Consider the following 22309-nt stretch of genomic DNA (forward strand, 5'->3'; position numbering starts at 1 on the left):
CCGTCTGCCACGAGTCCCGCATGGTGTCAGATATGGGAAACATTCTTAAAAACAGGAGGGGGAGCGAACGGAATACCTGGTCTATCCCACTCCTTAGTAACAATATTCACAATCCTCTTAGGGACTGGAAAAACATCAGTGTAAACAGGAACCTCTTAGTGTTTGTCCATTTTACAAGATTTCTCTGGGACCACTATAGGGTCACAATCATCTAGAGTCGCTAATACCTCCCTGAGCAATAAGTGGAGGTGTTCAAGCTTAAATTTAAAGGCCGTCATATCAGATTCGGTCTGAGGGAGCGTCTTTCCTGAATCAGAAATTTCTCCCTCAGATAACAAATCCCTTACCCCTACTTCAGAACATTGTGAGGGTATATCGGATACGGCTACTAAAGCGTCAGACGGCTCAGCATTTGTTCTTAACCCAGAGCCGTCACGCTTTCCTTGAAAACCAGGCAGTTTAGATAAAACCTCTGTGAAGGTTGTATTCATAACTGTGGCCATGGCTTGTAAAGTAAATGAATTCGACGCACTAGAGGTACTTGGCGTCACTTGTGCGGGCGTTACTGGCAAACCCTCATTCTCTTCTGTCTGAGAATCATCTATTGTAATATTTTAAGTGCAAAAATATGCTCTTTATAATTTTATAGACATATCAGTGCAAGTGGGACACATTCTAAGAGGGGGTTCCACAATGGCTTCTAAACACATTGAACATTGATTTTCCTTGGTGTCAGACATGTTAAACAGGCTAGTAATGTAACAAGCAAGCTTGGAAAACACTTTAATCAAAGCAAATAACACTTAGAAAAAAAAAAAGGTACTGTGCCTTTAAGAGAAAAAAAGCTGCACAAACTCTGCAAAACAGTGTAAAAAAGCAGTAAACTCAACAAAATTTTTACAGTAGCACCATAAAGCCTTAGTAACTTTGCACAGCTATGCAAATAAACAATTAACCCCTTAATGTAAAAACCGGATTGACAAAACGTCAAAAAACGGTAAAAAAAAAATTCAGCACCTTGCAAAAGCTCTGCTGTGGCGCCTACCTGCCCTTTAGGTACGATTTGTGGGGAAAAAAAACTTCTTTACAGCCCTCAAACACAGTAGGAACCTCTGGAGAAGCAGCTGGATGTCTCTGAGGAAAAGAAACTGCGCAACTGAGGCACAAAAATAGGCCCCTCCCACCTCAATCGATGTTATGGGGCCTAAAAGAAACACAACAGAGTGTTTCTTAAACTAGCCATGTGGGTTAAAAACCCTTAAACAAGCCACAATGACCCCCTTAAAGTCCCTCAAAAAACGTTATATTTGCATTTTTTATAAATAAACAAAAACGTTTTTTCCTATCAGTGTCACCAGTAACTAATGAGCCCTTAATGCAAGCTAGAATTCCTACTAAGTGTCTGAATACAGCTTACTCTTCCCTCATGGGGATATTGCCAGCCTTTTCTAGAATTAACAGTCTGTCTAGAAAAAAATAGACTGAACATACCTCAATGCAGCTTAGCCTGCAAACCGTTCCCCCAACTGAAGTTTTCCTGTACTCTTCAGCCCTTGTGAGAACAGCAGTGGATCTTAGTTACAAAGTGCTAAGATCATCATCCTCCTTGCAGAAATCTTCATCCCTTTTCTGCCAGAGAGTAAATAGTACACACCGGTACAATTTAAAATAAACTTTTGCTTGAGAAAATAAAAACTAAAATTTTTGTCAAAACACTCACTTTACCCTTCCTGGTTACTTAGAGTAGGCAAAGAGAATGACTGGGAGGTGGGGCTAAGGGAGGAGCTATATAGACAGCTCTGCTGTGGGTGCTCTCTTTGCCACTTCCTGTAGGGAAGGAGAATATCCCACAAGTATGGATGAATCCGTGGACTCGTTACATCTTACAATAGAAAACTAATTTAATTACTAAGCCCCCTAACCTAACACCCCCTAAATTAACCCCAATACTAAGTTACACTTAAATAAAACCTAACATTAAATTACAAAAAAATAATCTAAAATGAAAAAAAAATAAAAATACAGAAAAAAATAAACAAAATTATCAAAAATTAAAAAAATGTAACCTAATCCCTATGAAAATAAAAGCCCCCCAAAATAAAAGCACCCCCTAAACTAATCAATAGCCATTAAAAGGGCCTTTTGTAGGGCATTGCCCTAAGTTAAACAGCTCTTTCACATTTAAAAATTACTAAACCCCCCTAACAGTAAACACCCCCCACCAATCAAACCCCTCAAAGTAAAATAAATCCTAACACTAAGTCCCAAATAGGTACTCACCATTCCTGAAGTCCGGCAGTGAAGGTCTTCTTCCAGGCGGCTCCATCATCTTCTATCTTCATCCGGAGCGAAGGTGGCGCGGAGCTGGCTTCCCCGATGTGTGGCTCCTCAGCGGCAGTCCTCAATGGTGGTGGTCCTCGGCGGCGTGGAGGCTCCTCTTCATGCGATCGTCTGTTGCACACTGAAGATTGAATGCAAGGTAACCCATATTTATTGGGGTACCTTGCATTCCTATTGACTGAAATTTTGAAACCAGCCAAAAGGATGAGAACTACTGAAATCTTATTGGCTGATTTGAACAGCCAATAGGATTTCAGTAGCTCTAATTCTATTGGCTGATTTCAAAATTTCAGCCAATTGGAATGCAAGGTACCCCAAATTGATTGCGGTACCTTGCATTCAATGTTCAGTGTGCAACAGACATCGGATGAAGAGGAGCCTCTATGCCGCTGAGGACCGCCGCCGTTGAGGAATGCTGCTGAGGATCCATGCATCGGGGAAGACAGCTCCGCACCGCCTTCGTTCCGGATGAAGATAGAAGATGATGGAACCACGTGAAAGAAGACCTTCTCCGCCAGACTTCAGGAACGGTGAGTACCTATTTGGAGCTTAGTTTTAGGCTTTTTTTTTTAGATTAGGTTTTTTTTGGGCTGGAAAAGAGCAGATTGCCCTTTTAAGGGCAGTAAAATAGCTGAATGCCCTTTTAAGGGCAATGCCCATACAAATGCCCCTTTAGGAGCAATGGGTAGTTTTTTTTTAGTGTTAGGTTTTTTTATTTTGGGGGGTTTGGTGGGTGGAGGGGTTGTTACTGTTAGGGGGTAATTGGTAAGTAAAAGAGCTGTTTAACTTAGGGCAATGCCCTACAAAAGGCCCTTTGGTATTGGTACTATAGTATAATATTGGGGGGTATTTTTATAGGGGTATTAGTTTAGGTTTAAATTTTTTATTTTGGATAGCTTTGTTTATTTTTTTCTGTAATTTTACTTTTTTATTTTTTGTAACTTTAGCTTGGGAGTTTGTATTTTTTAACATAGATTTATCGCCTAGTAAGACATAGTTTCAATACATTCTCAAATAAAAATTAAAATAAGAATGAAAAATTAAAATTGGCAGCAGTAGTTCATCTAATACAGATGTTTCTTCTAAATAACCCATATTTAATTAAAAGTGGAGATAAATGTCTCATGTATAATGCGAGTGGAGTATATTTGATACATATAAGCAAATTAAGAGATTACCTAATCTATAAATTGAATAATGTCTATACAGTTGCTAAATCATATCCTTAGCAAGGAGCAGTAAAATATATATGCTGATGAAGGAGGCGAGACCTCCGAAAACGTTACAAATAAAGTAACTCCGTTTTTTGTGAAAGACCTGTGAGTACATCTTTTCTTGGCTGCTGTATGATTTCAAAGTTGCACCCAGGCGGTTATCCCATAGAGGGCAAGATCTGGTAATTGGATACACACACACATATATATATATATATATATATATATATATATATATATATATATATTAAATTAATAATGATATATCTAAATAAATAAATAAATATATATCATAGTATATTTTTCATGATGATGTCCTAGAGTACATATCTATTCGAATGTTTACAAATACCTAAACAAAAGGGGATATAGCAATCTCGGAGTTGAGTCCTCTGGGGTATAATGTATCTAATTTGTAAATCAATTCGGTTTCAGAGATTAAAGGGACACTGAACCCAAATTTTTTCTTTCGTGATTCAGATAGAGCATGCACTTTTAAGCAACTTTCTAATTTACTCCTATTATCAATTTTTCTTTGTTCTCTTGCTATTTTTTTTTTTTTTTTTTAAAGAAGGCATCTAAGCTTTTTTGGTTCAGACTCTGGATAGCACTTTTTTATTGGTGGATCAATTTATCCACCAATCAGCAAGAACAACCCAGGTTGTTCACCAAAAATGGGCCGGCATCTAAACTTTCATTCTTGCATTTCAAACAAAGATACCAAGAGAATAAAGAAAATTTGATAATAGGAGTAAATTAGAAAGTTGCTTAAAATTGCATGCTCTATCTGAATCACAAAAGAAAAAAATTTGGGTTCAGTGTCCCTTTAACAGTTTATTTTCCCAGTTACCCCCTCTCCAGTCAGGTTTCACTTTCATGATACCCCAGTATTTGAAGTCTTTCAAGTTGTTGTTATGTACTTCTCTGAAATGACTATAGAGGCATGTATCCAGATTTAATCTGTCTATGCATGACAGGTGCTCTCTTATCCTTTCTCTCAAGGACCTGGTCGTTTCCACTATGTACAATTTTTTACATTTGCACTCAATAGCATATAATGCCCTATCTTGGCATCTGATTAAATCCTTGATAGTGTGCTCATAGTTAGAGGATGATGTGAGGGTTTTTAATTTACTGCTGTGTTTACTTGCCCTGCATCCAAAACAGGGGAAAAAAACTTTCAGTTTATTGCCTTCCAAGCCCATTTCTAGTTTGTTTCAACTCACTTGGGGATAGTAAACTTTTTAGGTTTCTGACTCTCCTGTATATGACTTTAGGTTGATCTACCACTTTATCTCGTATAATGGGGTCTGTTTGTATTAGGTGCCAATGTTTTTTTAAATGTCCCTTTAACAAATCTTAACATAGACCACATAAATGAGCTGGAGAAGGCACTTCAGCTTGATAAAGCCCTTCTGAGGGTGAAATGCGTAAAAAGTCAAGGCATAACCTATTTGGTGTCATATCATAAGACAACAACTGGATCATTGAAAAATATAACCCGGGTTACCCAAGTGTTGAATTATTATCCCAACTTCTGCTGAGATTTAACTATTGCAGTATCCTGCGTGCTATGCACTAAGGGCAGGATTTCCCTTACAAAAGGGATTGCACTTTAAATAAGAATACAAGTGGTGATACTGTGTGTTTAAATAAACCGATATCTACAACCGCCATTCCTAACAGAGACAAGAGGCACCCAGGAGCGAAGTCTACCCGTGACATCAGATGCCATCGATCCCGTGGGGTAGGATCGCAGTCTGAACCACACCGAAGAAGTAGCAAGTCTGCGGCGTCTCTCAGACCATACTCAGATGCCGTGTCCTTAAAGTGAAGGTAAAGTTTCAGCAATTAGTGCCCGGTTTTTAAAAATACTATTAAAAACAGGGACACTTTCATTGATGAAAGTTTACATTGCACCGTATTTGTAGAAATACTTACCTTTTACTTCTCCAAAGCCGGATCGTAGATTCCCGCCTCAGTTCCTCTGTACTTACATCAGAAATGACCAAACTAGCTTCCTCCAATCTTGGCTTCCCGCCCAGAGCGTCCATCTCGTGATGCCCTTCTGTGATTGGAGGAAGCCGGTTTCGTCATTGCTGTGTAAGTACAGAAGGAAGAAGCAGGCGGCGATCCGGCTTTGGAAAAGTAAAAGATAAGTATTTCTACAAATACGGTTTTTAATAGTATTTTTATAAAACTGCACTAATTGCTGAAAGTTTACATTCACTTTAAGGTATCTTCACTAACTTATGAGACTTGTATGCTACAGTGCTTATATCCTAACTAGATGAACTATTTGAATTCTATAACAAATATTTAAAGGGACATTAAACCCAATTTTTTTTCTTTCATTATTCAGATAGAGAATACAATTGTAAACAACATTCAAATTTACTTCTATTATCTAATTTGATTCATTCTTTAGATATCCTTTGTTTAAGAAATAGCAATGCACATGGGTGAGCCAATCACACGAGGCATCTATGTGCAGCCCCCAATCAGCAGCTTTTGAGCCTATCTAGATATGCTTTTTTTTAGCAAAGAATATCAAGAGAATGAAGCAAAATAGATAATAGAAGTAAATTAGAAAGTTGTTTAAAATTGCATGCTCTTTCTAAATCATGTCCCTTTAAAAGGTGGTACGCTTAATGGAGGAAAACGATATATAAATTCCAGCATTGTGTGGACTTATTATACATTTGTGGCCAATGTTCATTTTACATGTTTTTGGTTTATAGCTAGTTATAAGATTCTTCAGACCACGACTTGGAACATTGTTTTTAAGGGAGACGTCCCTATTTGGAATAAAAAAAATTGTTTTATATTTTATATATTCATTTGTTTATTAAATAACATACAGATATCTTAAGCTGTCTAGCGTCCTCACTTAACCTTTTTTTTTGCTAATGTTTAACCTGTTAAAACAAATGAAGGATTGTTTTTTAGTGAGGAGTGTGATATCCACAACCTAAGCCCACTACTATACACTCTAGTTACTATCTAACAAGGACTGTACTCTGAGGGGAAACTGGGCCTCAATATAGACTGAAACCCTTCTCTCTGAAGAATCATATGCACATCTTTATTCTTCAACCTTCTCTAGTGGAGGCAAGGTAAAGACAGAGGTATGTATGAGGTGGGAGGGGTTTTATAGAGATCTTTGAGTTTGGGAATCTTTGCCTCCTCCTAGTGGTAGAGAAGAGTAATTCCCAAGAGTAAGGATTGTGGACTCTTACCACCTGTATTCAAACACATACATTACAATTTTAGGTAATTGAAATATCTCTGCTAATCCACCATAAAGAAGCACTTCCATATAGTGGTGATTATTAATTTAAAATTAAATACCCAACATTTCAATTGGAAAATACTGCTTCCATTAGGACTGCTAGGAGTTTACTGAGTTTACTTAAAGGGAGCGTAAACATGATTTATTTTTTTAGTCTTTCTTTCTGTAGTGTATATCGAAGGGACACTAAATACATTTCATGCACCTCCCCCTCTATTCGGGTGCTGCTGATATGGAACCTAGGTTGCATTGCAGGTATCTGAATGAGAGTTGCTGCACATCAGCACTGTAATGTAGTGAAAGACAGATTTCAACACGTTGGCTCCCATGGCTAGAGGGAGGTGGAGAATAACCTCAATACTATGCTTATAGACTGTATTTAGTGTTTCATGTTCCTTTAATTATATCTGAATGTATAAGTAAAAAGAAAAGTTGCGTTTTCATATAAAGAATCACCTTTTAATATGTCTTCTGGCACGCTCCCCTAGCCTCCTTAAAGCCTGAAATGTTTTTCTAATTCTGTACAGGGAGCAGTTCATCCAATAAGGAACGTAGTGCTCTCTGCCACACAAGATGCATGACTAGATTCTGCAGGCACATCCACACTTTCTCCCAGCAAACGTATGTAAACAGTGAATTGCACTGGCATACTGTACAGAAAAACAGAATTTATGTTTACCTGATAAATTACTTTCTCCAACGGTGTGTCCGGTCCACGGCGTCATCCTTACTTGTGGGATATTCTCTTCCCCAACAGGAAATGGCAAAGAGCCCAGCAAAGCTGGTCACATGATCCCTCCTAGGCTCCGCCTTCCCCAGTCATTCGACCGACGTAAAGGAGGAATATTTGCATAGGAGAAACCATATGATACCGTGGTGACTGTAGTTAAAGAAAATAAATTATCAGACCTGATTAAAAAACCAGGGCGGGCCGTGGACCGGACACACCGTTGGAGAAAGTAATTTATCAGGTAAACATAAATTCTGTTTTCTCCAACATAGGTGTGTCCGGTCCACGGCGTCATCCTTACTTGTGGGAACCAATACCAAAGCTTTAGGACACGGATGAAGGGAGGGAGCAAATCAGGTCACCTAAATGGAAGGCACCACGGCTTGCAAAACCTTTCTCCCAAAAATAGCCTCAGAAGAAGCAAAAGTATCAAACTTGTAAAATTTGGTAAAAGTGTGCAGTGAAGACCAAGTCGCTGCCTTACATATCTGATCAACAGAAGCCTCGTTCTTGAAGGCCCATGTGGAAGCCACAGCCCTAGTGGAATGAGCTGTGATTCTTTCAGGAGGCTGCCGTCCGGCAGTCTCATAAGCCAATCTGATGATGCTTTTAATCCAAAAAGAGAGAGAGGTAGAAGTTGCTTTTTGACCTCTCCTTTTACCAGAATAAACAACAAACAAGGAAGATGTTTGTCTAAAATCCTTTGTAGCATCTAAATAGAATTTTAGAGCGCGAACAACATCCAAATTGTGCAACAAACGTTCCTTCTTTGAAACTGGATTCGGACACAAAGAAGGCACGACTATCTCCTGGTTAATGTTTTTGTTAGAAACAACTTTCGGAAGAAAACCAGGTTTAGTACGTAAAACCACCTTATCTGCATGGAACACCAGATAAGGAGGAGAACACTGCAGAGCAGATAATTCTGAAACTCTTCTAGCAGAAGAAATTGCAACCAAAAACAAAACTTTCCAAGATAATAACTTAATATCAACGGAATGTAAGGGTTCAAACGGAACCCCCTGAAGAACTGAAAGAACTAAATTGAGACTCCAAGGAGGAGTCAAAGGTTTGTAAACAGGCTTGATTCTAACCAGAGCCTGAACAAAGGCTTGAACATCTGGCACAGCTGCCAGCTTTTTGTGAAGTAACACAGACAAGGCAGAAATCTGTCCCTTCAAGGAACTTGCAGATAATCCTTTCTCCAATCCTTCTTGAAGAAAGGATAGAATCTTAGGAATTTTTACCTTGTCCCAAGGGAATCCTTTAGATTCACACCAACAGATATATTTTTTCCATATTTTGTGGTAAATTTTTCTAGTTACAGGCTTTCTGGCCTGAACAAGAGTATCAATAACAGAATCTGAGAACCCTCGCTTTGATAAGATCAAGCGTTCAATCTCCAAGCAGTCAGTTGGAGTGAGACCAGATTCGGATGTTCGAACGGACCTTGAACAAGAAGGTCTCGTCTCAAAGGTAGCTTCCATGGTGGAGCCGATGACATATTCACCAGGTCTGCATACCAGTCCTGCGTGGCCACGCAGGAGCTATCAAGATCCCCGATGCCCTCTCCTGATTGATCCTGGCTACCAGCCTGGGGATGAGAGGAAACGGCGGGAATACATAAGCTAGTTTGAAGGTCCAAGGTGCTACTAGTGCATCTACTAGAGTCGCCTTGGGATCCCTGGATCTGGACCCGTAGCAAGGAACCTTGAAGTTCTGACGAGAGGCCATCAGATCCATGTCTGGAATGCCCCACAGTTGAGTAATTTGGGCAAAGATTTCCGGATGGAGTTCCCACTCCCCCCGGATGTAAGGTCTGACGACTCAGAAAATCCGCTTCCCAATTTTCCACTCCTGGGATGTGGATTGCAGACAAGTGGCAGGAGTGAGTCTCCGCCCATTGAATGATTTTGGTCACTTCTTCCATCGCCAGGGAACTCCTTGTTCCCCCCTGATGGTTGATGTACGCAACAGTCGTCATGTTGTCTGATTGAAACCGTATGAACTTGGCCTTTGCTAGCTGAGGCCAAGCCTTGAGAGCATTGAGTATCGCTCTCAGTTCCAGAATGTTTATCGGTAGAAGAGATTCTTCCCGAGACCAAAGACCCTGAGCTTTCAGGGGTCCCCATACCGCGCCCCAGCCCATCAGACTGGCGTCGGTCGTGACAATGACCCACTCTGGTCTGCGGAAGCTCATCCCCTGTGACAGGTTGTCCAGGGACAGCCACCAACGGAGTGAATCTCTGGTCCTCTGATTTACTTGTATCGTCGGAGACAAGTCTGTATAGTCCCCATTCCACTGACTGAGCATGCACAGTTGTAATGGTCTTAGATGAATGCGCGCAAAAGGAACTATGTCCATTGCCGCTACCATCAAACCTATTACTTCCATGCACTGCGCTATGGAAGGAAGAGGAACGGAATGAAGTATTTGACAAGAGTTTAGAAGTTTTGTTTTTCTGGCCTCTGTCAGAAAAATCCTCATTTCTAAGGAGTCTATTATTGTTCCCAAGAAGGGAACCCTTGTTGACGGAGATAGAGAACTCTTTTCTACGTTCACTTTCCATCCGTGAGATCTGAGAAAGGCCAGGACAATGTCCGTGTGAGCCTTTGCTTGAGGAAGGGACGACGCTTGAATCAGAATGTCGTCCAAGTAAGGTACTACTGCAATGCCCCTTGGTTTTAGCGGTTTAGAAGGGACCCTAGTACCTTTGTGAAAATCCTTGGAGCAGTGGCTAATCCGAACGGAAGTGCCACGAACTGGTAATGCTTGTCCAGGAATGCGAACCTTAGGAACCGATGATGTTCCTTGTGGATAGGAATATGTAGATACGCATCCTTTAAATCCACCGTGGTCATGAATTGACCTTCCTGGATGGAAGGAAGAATTGTTCGAATGGTTTCCATTTTGAACGATGGAACCTTGAGAAACTTGTTTAGGATCTTGAGATCTAAGATTGGTCTGAACGTTCCCTCTTTTTTGGGAACTACGAACAGATTGGAGTAGAACCCCATCCCTTGTTCTCCTAATGGAACAGGATGAATCACTCCCATTCTTAACAGGTCTTCTACACAATGTAAGAATGCCTGTTTTTTTATGTGGTCTGAAGACAATTGAGACCTGTGGAAACCTCCCCCTTGGGGGAAGCCCCTTGAATTCCAGAAGATAACCTTGGGAGACTATTTCTAGCGCCCAAGGATCCAGAACATCTCTTGCCCAAGCCTGAGCGAAGAGAGAGAGTCTGCCCCCCACCAGATCCGGTCCCGGATCGGGGGCCAACATCTCATGCTGTCTTGGTAGCAGTGGCAGGTTTCTTGGCCTGCTTTCCCTTGTTCCAGCCTTGCATTGGTCTCCAGGCTGGCTTGGCTTGAGAAGTATTACCCTCTTGCTTAGAGGACGTAGCACTTGGGGCTGGTCCGTTTCTACGAAAGGGACGAAAATTAGGTTTATTTTTGGCCTTGAAAGACCTATCCTGAGGAAGGGCGTGGCCCTTGCCCCCAGTGATATCAGAGATAATCTCTTTCAAGTCAGGGCCAAACAGCGTTTTCCCCTTGAAAGGAATGTTAAGCAATTTGTTCTTGGAAGACGCATCCGCTGACCAAGATTTTAACCAAAGCGCTCTGCGCGCCACAATAGCAAACCCAGAATTTTTTCGCCGCTAACCTAGCCAATTGCAAAATGGCGTCTAGGGTGAAAGAATTAGCCAATTTGAGAGCACGGATTCTGTCCATAATCTCCTCATAAGAAGGAGAATTACTAGTGATCGCCTTTTCTAGCTCATCGAACCAGAAACACGCGGCTGTAGTGACAGGGACAATGCATGAAATTGGTTGTAGAAGGTAACCTTGCTGAACAAACATCTTTTTAAGCAAACCTTCTAATTTTTTATCCATAGGATCTTTGAAAGCACAACTATCTTCTATGGGTATAGTGGTGCGTTTGTTTAGAGTAGAAACCGCCCCCTCGACCTTGGGGACTGTCTGCCATAAGTCCTTTCTGGGGTCGACCATAGGAAACAATTTTTTAAATATGGGGGGAGGGACGAAAGGTATACCGGGCCTTTCCCATTCTTTATTTACAATGTCCGCCACCCGCTTGGGTATAGGAAAAGCTTCGGGGGGCCCCGGGACCTCTAGGAACTTGTCCATTTTACATAGTTTCTCTGGGATGACCAAATTCTCACAATCATCCAGAGTGGATAACACCTCCTTAAGCAGAGCGCGGAGATGTTCCAACTTAAATTTAAATGTAATCACATCAGGTTCAGCTTGTTGAGAAATTTTCCCTGAATCTGAAATTTCTCCCTCAGACAAAACCTCCCTGGCCCCCTCAGACTGGTGTAGGGGCCCTTCAGAAACAATATCATCAGCGTCCTCATGCTCTTCAGTATTTTCTAAAACAGAGCAGTCGCGCTTTCGCTGATAAGTGGGCATTTTGGCTAAAATGTTTTTGATAGAATTATCCATTACAGCCGTTAATTGTTGCATAGTAAGGAGTATTGGCGCGCTAGATGTACTAGGGGCCTCCTGTGTGGGCAAGACTGGTGTAGACGAAGGAGGGGATGATGCAGTACCATGCTTACTCCCCTCACTTGAGGAATCATCTTGGGCATCATTTTCTCTAAATTTTGTGTCACATAAATCACATCTATTTAAATGAGAAGGAACCTTGGCTTCCCCACATTCAGAACACAGTCTATCTGGCAGTTCAGACATGTTAAACAGGCATAAACTTGATAACAAAGTACAAAAAAACGTTTTAAAATAAAACCGTTACTGTCACTTTAAATTTTAAACTGAACACACTTTATTACTGCAATTGCGAAAAAGTATGAAGGAATTGTTCAAAATTCACCAAAATTTCACCACAGCCTTAAAAGTATTGCACACCAAATTTGGAAGCTTTAACCCTTAAAATAACGGAACCGGAGCCGTTTATATATTTAACCCCTTTACAGTCCCTGGTATCTGCTTTGCTGAGACCCAAACAAGCCCAAAGGGGAAAACGATACCAAATGACGCCTTCAGAAAGTCTTTTCTATGTATCAGAGCTCCTGACACATGCATCTGCATGTCATGCTTCTCAAAAACAAGTGCGCAATACAGGCGCGAAAATGAGACTCTGCCTATGATTAGGGAAAGCCCCTAGAGAATAAGGTGTCCAATACAGTGCCTGCCGGTTATTTTACAAAATTCCCAAGATTAAAATAATTCCTCAAGGCTATGGAGAATAAAATATGTTTATATATGAATCGATTTAGCCCAGAAAATGTCTACAGTCTTAAAAAGCCCTTGTGAAGCCCTTATTTACTGTCTTGTAATAAAAATGGCTTACCGGATCCCATAGGGAAAATGACAGCTTCCAGCATTACATCGTCTTGTTAGAATGTGTCATACCTCAAGCAGCAAAAGTCTGCTCACTGTTCCCCCAACTGAAGTTAATTCCTCTCAACAGTCCTGTGTGGAACAGCCATCGATTTTAGTAACGGTTGCTAAAATCATTTTCCTCTTACAAACAGAAATCTTCATCTCTTTTCTGTTTCAGAGTAAATAGTACATACCAGCACTATTTTAAAATAACAAACTCTTGATTGAATAATAAAAACTACAGTTAAACACTAAAAAACTCTAAGCCATCTCCGTGGAGATGTTGCCTGTACAACGGCAAAGAGAATGACTGGGGAAGGCGGAGCCTAGGAGGGATCATGTGACCAGCTTTGCTGGGCTCTTTGCCATTTCCTGTTGGGGAAGAGAATATCCCACAAGTAAGGATGACGCCGTGGACCGGACACACCTATGTTGGAGAAATAAACCCTAATAAATAAATGTTTACTGCACCTTTAAATATTTTTTAACACATACTTCACATGTGGGCTTTTGGAATTCGTACTAGCAATTTCCTGTAGCTATATTTCTCAAGTTAAGTATACCCAAATTATTGCTAGTACATATTAAGTACAAATATGAATGTTTGCTTGCCCAGTGGTTATGTAGCTTATGTGAAAAGCTTTGCTTGACTTACTTGGATGCACATAGCAGCATGCCTTGTGACTCCACTCCCCGCATCTTCTGGGGCTTCAGATTGCAGAGCAGCACTACAGAGCGTCCCAATAGCTCCTCTGATGGCAAATACTGTACTAGTCCGCTTACTACACAGCGTGGACTTTCTTCACCCACGTCAATAGACTGTACATAAAGTGTGTCTGCATCTGGATGCTGAGAGGAAAGAGTGTAAGTACACAGTAGTGCTGAATCAGATCTGAAGAGAGAGCACTGTTTAAAACCTCTAGTCATATCATTTGTGCACCAATTCTTAGTATCCACTCACCCTGTTTACACTCAACACCTTTCCGATTCGCAAATCCAAAAGGGATGGAACAAGTTCCTCTGGGCCAGAGTTCTTTGGTTGACTTTTTGGAATTATCTCTAACAAAAATAATAGAGTAAGCAGGTAAGAAAAATATAATATCTAAAGCAAAGTGTGAGATACACAAAACAGGAACAATGAAAGGAAGAATATTAAAGACAATAAAAAGGAATGAAAAAAAATATAAAATGGAGAGCCTTATTCTTTAGAGGCAAATGGTTTAATATGTCTTTGTGAACATAGGAAATGTAGGAGCTCTCTCATTAGGTAGAGGGAAAATTGATGAAATACAAACACAAATATGGAAGATGTGAAAAAAGCTGAGTGTAGATAGTAGAAGAGGGATAAACATCACATTCTTAGTCCTTACTCTGTTTTGGTGACTCAGGATACGCTTCGCTGCTCAGCTTCTTCATTTCTGGACTGGTGAACTTTTCTCTGATGGGATCAAGAAGTTTATTCAGAGCATTTTCCATTGAGATTTTCAGATCACCAGGGTGAACAAGCTGTATAGAAAGAGGAGAGCAAGTAATCTAATCTAATATAGTGTGAGGACACAACACCAGACTTTCATACTGATGGTAACAGGTAAAATTTTTTAAACCTGAACCCAAAAAAATAACTTCCTCACCTGCTCAGCAAAGTCTTTCTCCAGAGTCTCAAAGTCAGTATAGGTTTTATTCCCGCCAAATTTTTCGTCCCGAAGAATCACAAACTCTGTATCACATGAAGGATATCAAGTGAAAAGTCAGTAACAGTATGATTAAGGGCCAGATTACAAGTGGAGCGCTGAATATCGCTTTCATGAAAGCGATTTTTGCACTCCCCTGTGTAATACCAGCGCACATTAATGTGCGCTGGTATTACAAGTTGTCACAAGAACGTGCATCCATAAGTTCCAATGGGAGCCTCATTCTGATGCCATCAGAGACGGCATCTGAACCTAAGCGTAGAGATTGGGTAAGTAGCGCAGCGATGACAGCAAATTAAATATATATGATTATATACACATATATATTTATGTGTTACTTAGTGTGTGTGTGTATATATATATATATATACACATACACACACACATATATTTATATATATATATATATATATATATATATACACACACACACACACAGAGACACACACCAATATATATGTATATAAGCATATACGTATATATTTACTGGGAACATATAGACCGCAATATAAAGGCACTTCTCAGTGCCGTGTTTTTTCCCTTAACATTCCACTCCCGATAACTTTAGCCCCAAAATACTGCCTAGTGCAGTTATTTTATTAAAAAATAAAGATGTTGCTATCATAATTTTTTAATAAAATACACTACACTGTATTTTGATGGCATTTGGGGCACATTTATAAAAATTAACCAGAGATCTGATCTCTGGTTAATTTTATAAGCGCTTGTAATGGCTGGTTAATTATCGCGCTCCCTTTAGTGTTCCACTTGTAATCTATCTTTATACTTACTCATCTCCATATATGCTTCTGCAAGACTCACCTGATTTAAGGGGGAAGAGCACATGCCTGACAAAGCTCAAGATGCCATTATTCTCCACATTTCCAGGCTCACAGAAAGCCTTCTTTAACTTTTTCTTAACTTCAGCAGGAGAGTCCAGGAGATCTATTTTAGACTCCTAGAAAAAGAAGAACAGTAAATAAAAGGAAACGTTAGAAAGCATCATCAATATGCAAAACACTACCCCCCTTACTATGCCCTTATAGCAAAAGGTTAAACCTTATTCTCACATTACAAAATATTAAATTAATTAATACTTTTCACATAGTGTAGTTTTACCAACAGATATTAGTGGAGACCCTATCCTGTACTTCAACTGTAAGAGGAGTTAATGTTGGAGCCACCCAACATATTTAGGTTACATCAGCATATCTGACTGATGGCAGCGTTAGTGTTGGCTAGCTCTGTCCTATGGTACCCAGGTATCCTAGCCTTCCTTGCAGTCTCACCTCTTCCGAGGAACTCATTTTGCCTCCTGTAAGTCCAGGTACCATTGGATTCATCAGGTGAATGCGTTTGGCAAACCCCAGGGCTGGCAGATACTAGGAAGGTGTAAAAATAGACAGCAATAATAATAATTAAAAAAAAAGAGCAAAACACTATCTGCATGCAACTGTAAATTGCACACAGTAGAAATAGAACATGGAACAAATAAGTTTCAGACAAAAGGATAAATCACATTTCTAACGTAAATGTAAAAACTAGAAGAACAAAAACAAATCAAAGACAAAAAGAGACCAATTTGAAATGCACCATAATGAATTTCATATTTTATAAACATTTTTCCAAAATTGCTTCTTTTAGAGGTTCTCTCTGCTTCAGTTAAAACCTTAAAGGGACAGTATACACCAATTTTAATTTAACTGCATGTAACAGACACTACTATAAAGAATAATATGCACAGATACTGATAGAAAAATCTAGTGTATATTGTCCCTTTAGTCATCCATATATTGTGGTAGACTATATGCTCTCACATTCTTCCCCTGTGCACTCTGATTCCCGGTGATGTCACACAAAGATCATCTGTACTGTAAGTATTTGCATGTGGATAATTTTATCATAACCTATTGGAGAGAAGGTGAAAGACTGAACTCTGAGTGCTGGTAATACACCTAAGCTATCACTGCCAGCGCACATAGAATGTAAGTGCACAGTTTACCACCAAACCCTCATGCTCTCAAATCAATGCGGGTGAGAACATCAAAATAAGCAAATAATGTCAGTGAAGGTCAGATTCAGAAACAGTTTGGACAGAAATGTTAGGATGTTAACCGGCACAGTTTTTAGAATAAATAAAACAAAAAAGCATAAGCTACCTATGGGTGCAAGTTTAACAAAATGTGTGCATGTGCACAGCCAAATATTTTAAAGCAGGGACTGACACATTTTGTAAGAAACTGAATATCTAGAAGCTAAATACATTTAGCAGTCAGAAACGGTTTTACATATAGATATGACAGTTTATAAAAAAACTGAGCCAGAAGTAACATTTTATAAATTGAGGTTCTCAGGGTTGTCAGGAACAATGCTTGTTGGATATTAAATTCCTCTTAACAAGACCATTACGTCTAATGAGATATTTCTACCCTAATCATAACCTATTAAAAGCGACGACATACCCACATGTTTAAAAAGGGACACTCAAGTCAAAATTAAACTTTCATTATTCAGATACAGCATGAAATTTTAAACAACTTTCCAATTTACTTCCATTAAAAAAAAGTGCACAGTCTTTTATATTAAAACTTTTTGAGTCACCAGCTCCTACTGAGCTTGTGCAAAAATTCACAGAATAAGTGCATATGCATTTGTGATTGGCTGATGGCTGTCACATGGTACAGGGGGAGTGGAAAAAGACATAACTTTTAAAATTGTCAGAAAAATCTACTACTCATTTGAAGTTCAGACTAAGTGCTATTGCATTGTCTTGTTATCTTGCATTTGTTGATTATGCAAATCTACTGTGTTGACTGGTCCTTTAACCCTTTCCTGCCAGGGCTAAAGTGTCTACATCGGAACAACTGTTCCGATGTAGACAAATTGAAACCACGCGAAACGTGCACACGATCGCAAGATTTCAATTATTGGAATTTGTCGGGGGGGCGCATCCCTACAACCCTAGGAACGCACTCCAGACCGCGATTAAATCCAGGAAGCACAGAAGGCTTCAGGACAGCCGTTGGCTATGACGTTCTATTCCGTCATAACGGCTCTAAAGCCCAGTGTAATTATGACGGAATAGAACGGCATAACTGCATTAAAAGGTTAAGCACATGAAAGTGATGCAGTGTAGCTGTAAAAAGTGAACTACAACTTATCACCTTAACATCTAAGTAAAAAAGGAAGATATTTACCTCAAAATTTCCTAAGTTTTCAAACCCATTATAATGGGACTTTAAAGGGACAGTCTAGTATAAATTAAACTTTCATTATTCAGATAGGACTTTTAATTTTAATCAACTTTCCAATTTACTTTTATTATCAAATTTGCTTTTTTCTCTTGGTATTCTTAGTTTAAACTAAACATAGGTAGGCTCATATGCTAATTTCTAAGCCTTTGAGGGCTGCCTCTTATCACATGCTTTTTAAATCTCTTTTCAACACAAAGAGACAGAAAGTACACGTGGGCCATATAGATAACACTGTGTTTAGGCACAGGGGGTTATTTAAGATTTAGCACAAAACAATGCTAAATTTAAAACAATAGATGATAAACAGTCATGTGATCAGGGGGCTGGAAGAAGGTTCTTAGATACAAGGTAATCACAGAGGTAAAAAGTATATTTATATAACTGTGTTGGTTATGCAAAACTGGGGAATGGGTAATAAAGGGATTATCTATCTTTTAAAACAATAACAATTCTATGGTAGACTGTCCCTTTAAGCAGCCACTCAGGATACTAGTCCGAGGACATGCAAGGGAGTGTGCATTTGGCATGTGCAGACAGTCATGCTATTTTCCTATTCACTTTAAGGAAGTTTACTATGAAAACTCTTGAGTTTTCAGTGAAATCCCATGAGATCACAGCAAAGCAATGCATGACCTCAGCACTGCTGATTGATTATTTTTTTTGTTTGTTTTTTTCAACTTGCAGCTGAAGGATAACTGTTACCAGAGCACATACTTACATAGAGATGTTCATGTGATACTTTCTTGTCATCTTTTAATGCTGCATCACTTTCATGTGACTTAGCATATCAAAGAATGCACATTAATATTGCGTTATGACTCAGGCACAGCTTTAAATGCTATCAGGTTATCTAAAGTAAATTTCATTTATTAAGAATCAAAATTTCATTTGCTAACATCTCAAATGTATATATTGTGTGTAATATATATATATATATATATATATATATATATATATATATATATATATATATATATGTGTGTGTGTGTGTGTGTGTGTATGTATGTATCTCCCTAGAAGCCATTATAGGTAATAGATTTAAACAACAGATAAATCTGAAGAGAATAGAAGCATTTGAAAGTGTATATCATTTATAGTATGTGGTCCAAAACATGTGTAATTCGCTGAAGCTGCTGTAATGTAACAGTAAGCTTACTTGACCTGCATTTGAAAGTTGCGAGATCAAGCTGGACACGCTTTTTCTTTCAAAGTAACCACCACTTCACACACAAAACAATAAATAAAAAAAATTATGCTTGCCAGATACATTCCTTCCTTTCCTGGCAAAGAGAGTCCACAACTTCATTCCTTACTGTCGGGAAATACAACACCTGGCCACCAGGAGGAGGCAAATACACACCAGCCAAAGGCTTAAATATCCCTCCCACTTCCCCTATCCTCCCAGTCATTCAGCCGAGGGAACAAGGAAAAGTAGGAGAAACATCAGGGTATAAAAGGTGCCAGAAGAAAGAATAAAAAGGGAGCCGCCCAAACAAAATATCTTACGGGCGGGGTCGTGGACTCTCCCTGCCCGGAGAGACAGGAATTTATCTGGTTAGCATAAAATTTGTATTCTTTTCATAAGGCAGGGAGAGTCCACGACTTCATTCCTTACTGTTGGAAAAACCATACCCAAGATCCAGAGGACACTGAAGGAATAACAAGAGGGAACAAAAAGGAGGCGGACCCTAATCTGAGGGCACAACAGCCTGCAAAACCCTTTCTCCCAAAAGCTGCTTCAGCCGAAGCAAACACATCAAACTTGTAAAATTTAGAAAAACTATGTAAGACGAACCAGGTAGCCGCCTTACAAATCTGCTCCGTAGAGTCCTCGTTCTTAAAAGCCCAGGAAGAAGCTACTGCTCTAGTGGAATGAGACGTAATCCTCTCAGGAGGCTGTTGTCCCACTGCCTCATAAGCTAGGCGGATGACACTCCTCAACCAGAAAGACAAGGAAGACACAGTGGTCTTCTCACCCATACGTTTACCTGCACAGATCACTAACAAAGATGAAGATAGTCTGAACTCCATAGTAGCCTGAAGGTAAAATGTCAAGGCACGAACCACATCTAGATTGCGTAGCAAACATTCCTTCACCGAGGAAGGATTGGGACACAAGGAAGGAACAACAATCTCTTGATAAATGTTACGATCTGACACCACCTTAGGAAGGAAACCTAACTTAGTATGTAAAACCACCTTATCGGCGAAAAAAACAAGTTAAGAGGGATCACACTGCAAGGCAGAAATCTCCGAGACCCTGAGAGCAGAGGCAATACCCAACAGAAACAGAACCTTCCAGGATAACAGTTTAATGTCAACAGTATTCATTGGCTCAAACGGAGCCTGCTGCAAAACACAAAGAACAAGGTTGAGACTCCAAGGCGGAGACACCCTTCTAAACACAGGCCTGATCCTAGTCAGGGCCTTAACAAACGACTGCACATCCGGAAGCTCAGCTAATCTCTTGTGCAGCAACACCGACAGGGCCGATAGCTGTCCCTTCAGGGAACTAGCAGATAGACCATTCGCCAGTCCATCCTGGAGAAAGGATAAAATTCTGGCAACCTTAACCTTATGCCAAGAAAAACCACGCTCTTCCCACCAGTGCAGATAAGTCCGCCAAACCTTATGGTAGATGCGTTGAGTAACCGGCTTACGAGCTTGAATCAAAGTGTTCCAGGACTAAGCCGGCTTCCAAGTACTCTTGTGCTGCTCGGGCTTGGATGAGGATTGAGAGCGTTGGGATTTTTCCGAACGAAAGGAACGAAAATTTGATGACTGTCGTCCCTTAGGTCTGTTCTTCTTATCCTGTGGCACGAAGGCTCCTTTCCCTCTGGTAACCGTGGAAATGGAGTCCAGATCTGGTCCGAATAAGATCTTCCCCTTGAAGGGAAGAGAAAGTAACCTGGATTTAGAAGTCATATCCGCAGACCAAGACTTCAACCACAGAGCCTGGCGGGCTAGAACCACAAAACCTTAAGCCTTTGTGTTCAGGCGAATATTTGCATATATTCGTATCACAGATGAAGGAGTTAGCAATTCTTAATGCCTTCATTTTCTCCTGAATATCCTCGAGGGGAGATTTCACCTCAATAAGTTCAGACAGAGAGTTGCACCAGTACGTAGCTTCCCACAGGTTGGAATAAAAATCCTGTGCGTTGGAACATTCTCCTCAGAAAACGTTACAACTTTTTGTCCATAGGCTCTCTAAAGGACCAACTATCCTCAAGGGGGATAGTAGTACGCTTAGCTAGCGTCGAAATGGCGCCATCCACATTTGGTATGGAAACCCACAATTCTAATTGAGAGTCAGGGATGGGAACAATTTCTTAAAAGTTGCAGAGGGAGAAAAGGAAGTTCTGATTCTTTCCCATTCGTTACTAATAATGTCGGCCATGCAAACTGGTACAGGAAAAGTCTGTGGGACCTTCCTGTCTTCATAGACCCTGTCTAACTTTGGGATCTTAGGTTTCTCAGGTAGCTTAGCATCTGTAACCTCTAGCATAGACAGGACCTCTTTTAGTAAAAACCACAAATGTTCAATTTTGAATCTAAAGGAGGGTTCCTACACCGGAGGAGACTTAGTAACAGAAGTCTCTGACTCATAAAGTTTACCCTTTGACGCTACAGAGGTTAACTCATTCTCGGATAGCTGAAACATACAGGCTAGATCCGATAGGAATTTAGATGACTAAGTCAGGAGAACTATGTTTTTTTTTCTTTTTTAAGTCTTTTATTGAGGATTTTTAGAAATATGACAGATACAAAGAATCTCGTGACAGAAGTTACGATGTGACCGCATACAAATACAACTAACAACAGTGATGCTATTTCACACTTCAGTAATACAATTGACAAAAAAAATATTTATTACATAAGGCATATTAACATTTGGCAAAATGGAATCCTCATTTTAAAATTTTTATATAATTGAATATAAGTAGCCATTAGCGATATCCTTCCGGATCAGATGGACTTTAAAGAAAACTCAGTGGCTACAAGAGGGACCCACAACATGTAAACTATAACATAAGTTCAGCTCTTACTGGATATTCACAGAAGAGAATAACAAGAGTGAAACTTTATAGGCAGCAATATATAGGAGCACTAGGTAATCAATCTGGCTATCCTATAACCTTGAGCTCTTAGTGGGTCTGAAAACGTATTTTATGTGGAGAAAGTATACAATGAAATATGAAAAGAAAAGAAGGGGGGGGGATTAGGAGGGATGTTCAGCACATAAGCACCGATAAGTGTGTAGGTTTCTTATATATTTATATTGTAATATAAGATCACAGGGGAAAGTGATGGTCGTAAATAGATAAATTGTAGAGTAAGTACTAGCAGAGGATACATGAGAATACATTAATGAACGAGGACTACATTTGGAGATAGAGGGGGATAAAGATCAAACA

The 22309-nt window shown here is 39.8% G+C and overlaps 1 protein-coding gene across 3 annotated transcripts in view; it reads right to left on the reverse strand.

Annotated features, from left to right (window-relative positions):
- YARS1 (tyrosyl-tRNA synthetase 1) overlaps positions 1 to 22309 on the reverse strand; it is a 203561-nt gene that overhangs the window by 60970 nt on the left and 120282 nt on the right. For all 3 annotated transcript variants that reach the window (XM_053707270.1, XM_053707269.1, XM_053707271.1), the window contains exons 7-12: positions 15927 to 16019; positions 15460 to 15595; positions 14578 to 14663; positions 14317 to 14452; positions 13908 to 14005; positions 13602 to 13795 (exon numbers count right to left, since the gene is read on the reverse strand). In XM_053707270.1, the coding sequence (XP_053563245.1) occupies positions 13602 to 13795; positions 13908 to 14005; positions 14317 to 14452; positions 14578 to 14663; positions 15460 to 15595; positions 15927 to 16019 (743 nt within the window). The remainder of the gene's footprint in view (positions 1 to 13601; positions 13796 to 13907; positions 14006 to 14316; positions 14453 to 14577; positions 14664 to 15459; positions 15596 to 15926; positions 16020 to 22309) is intronic.

The sequence above is a fragment of the Bombina bombina genome, chromosome 3 (assembly GCF_027579735.1).
Source record: "Bombina bombina isolate aBomBom1 chromosome 3, aBomBom1.pri, whole genome shotgun sequence".
In the NCBI taxonomy this organism is placed as follows: Eukaryota; Metazoa; Chordata; class Amphibia; order Anura; family Bombinatoridae; genus Bombina; species Bombina bombina.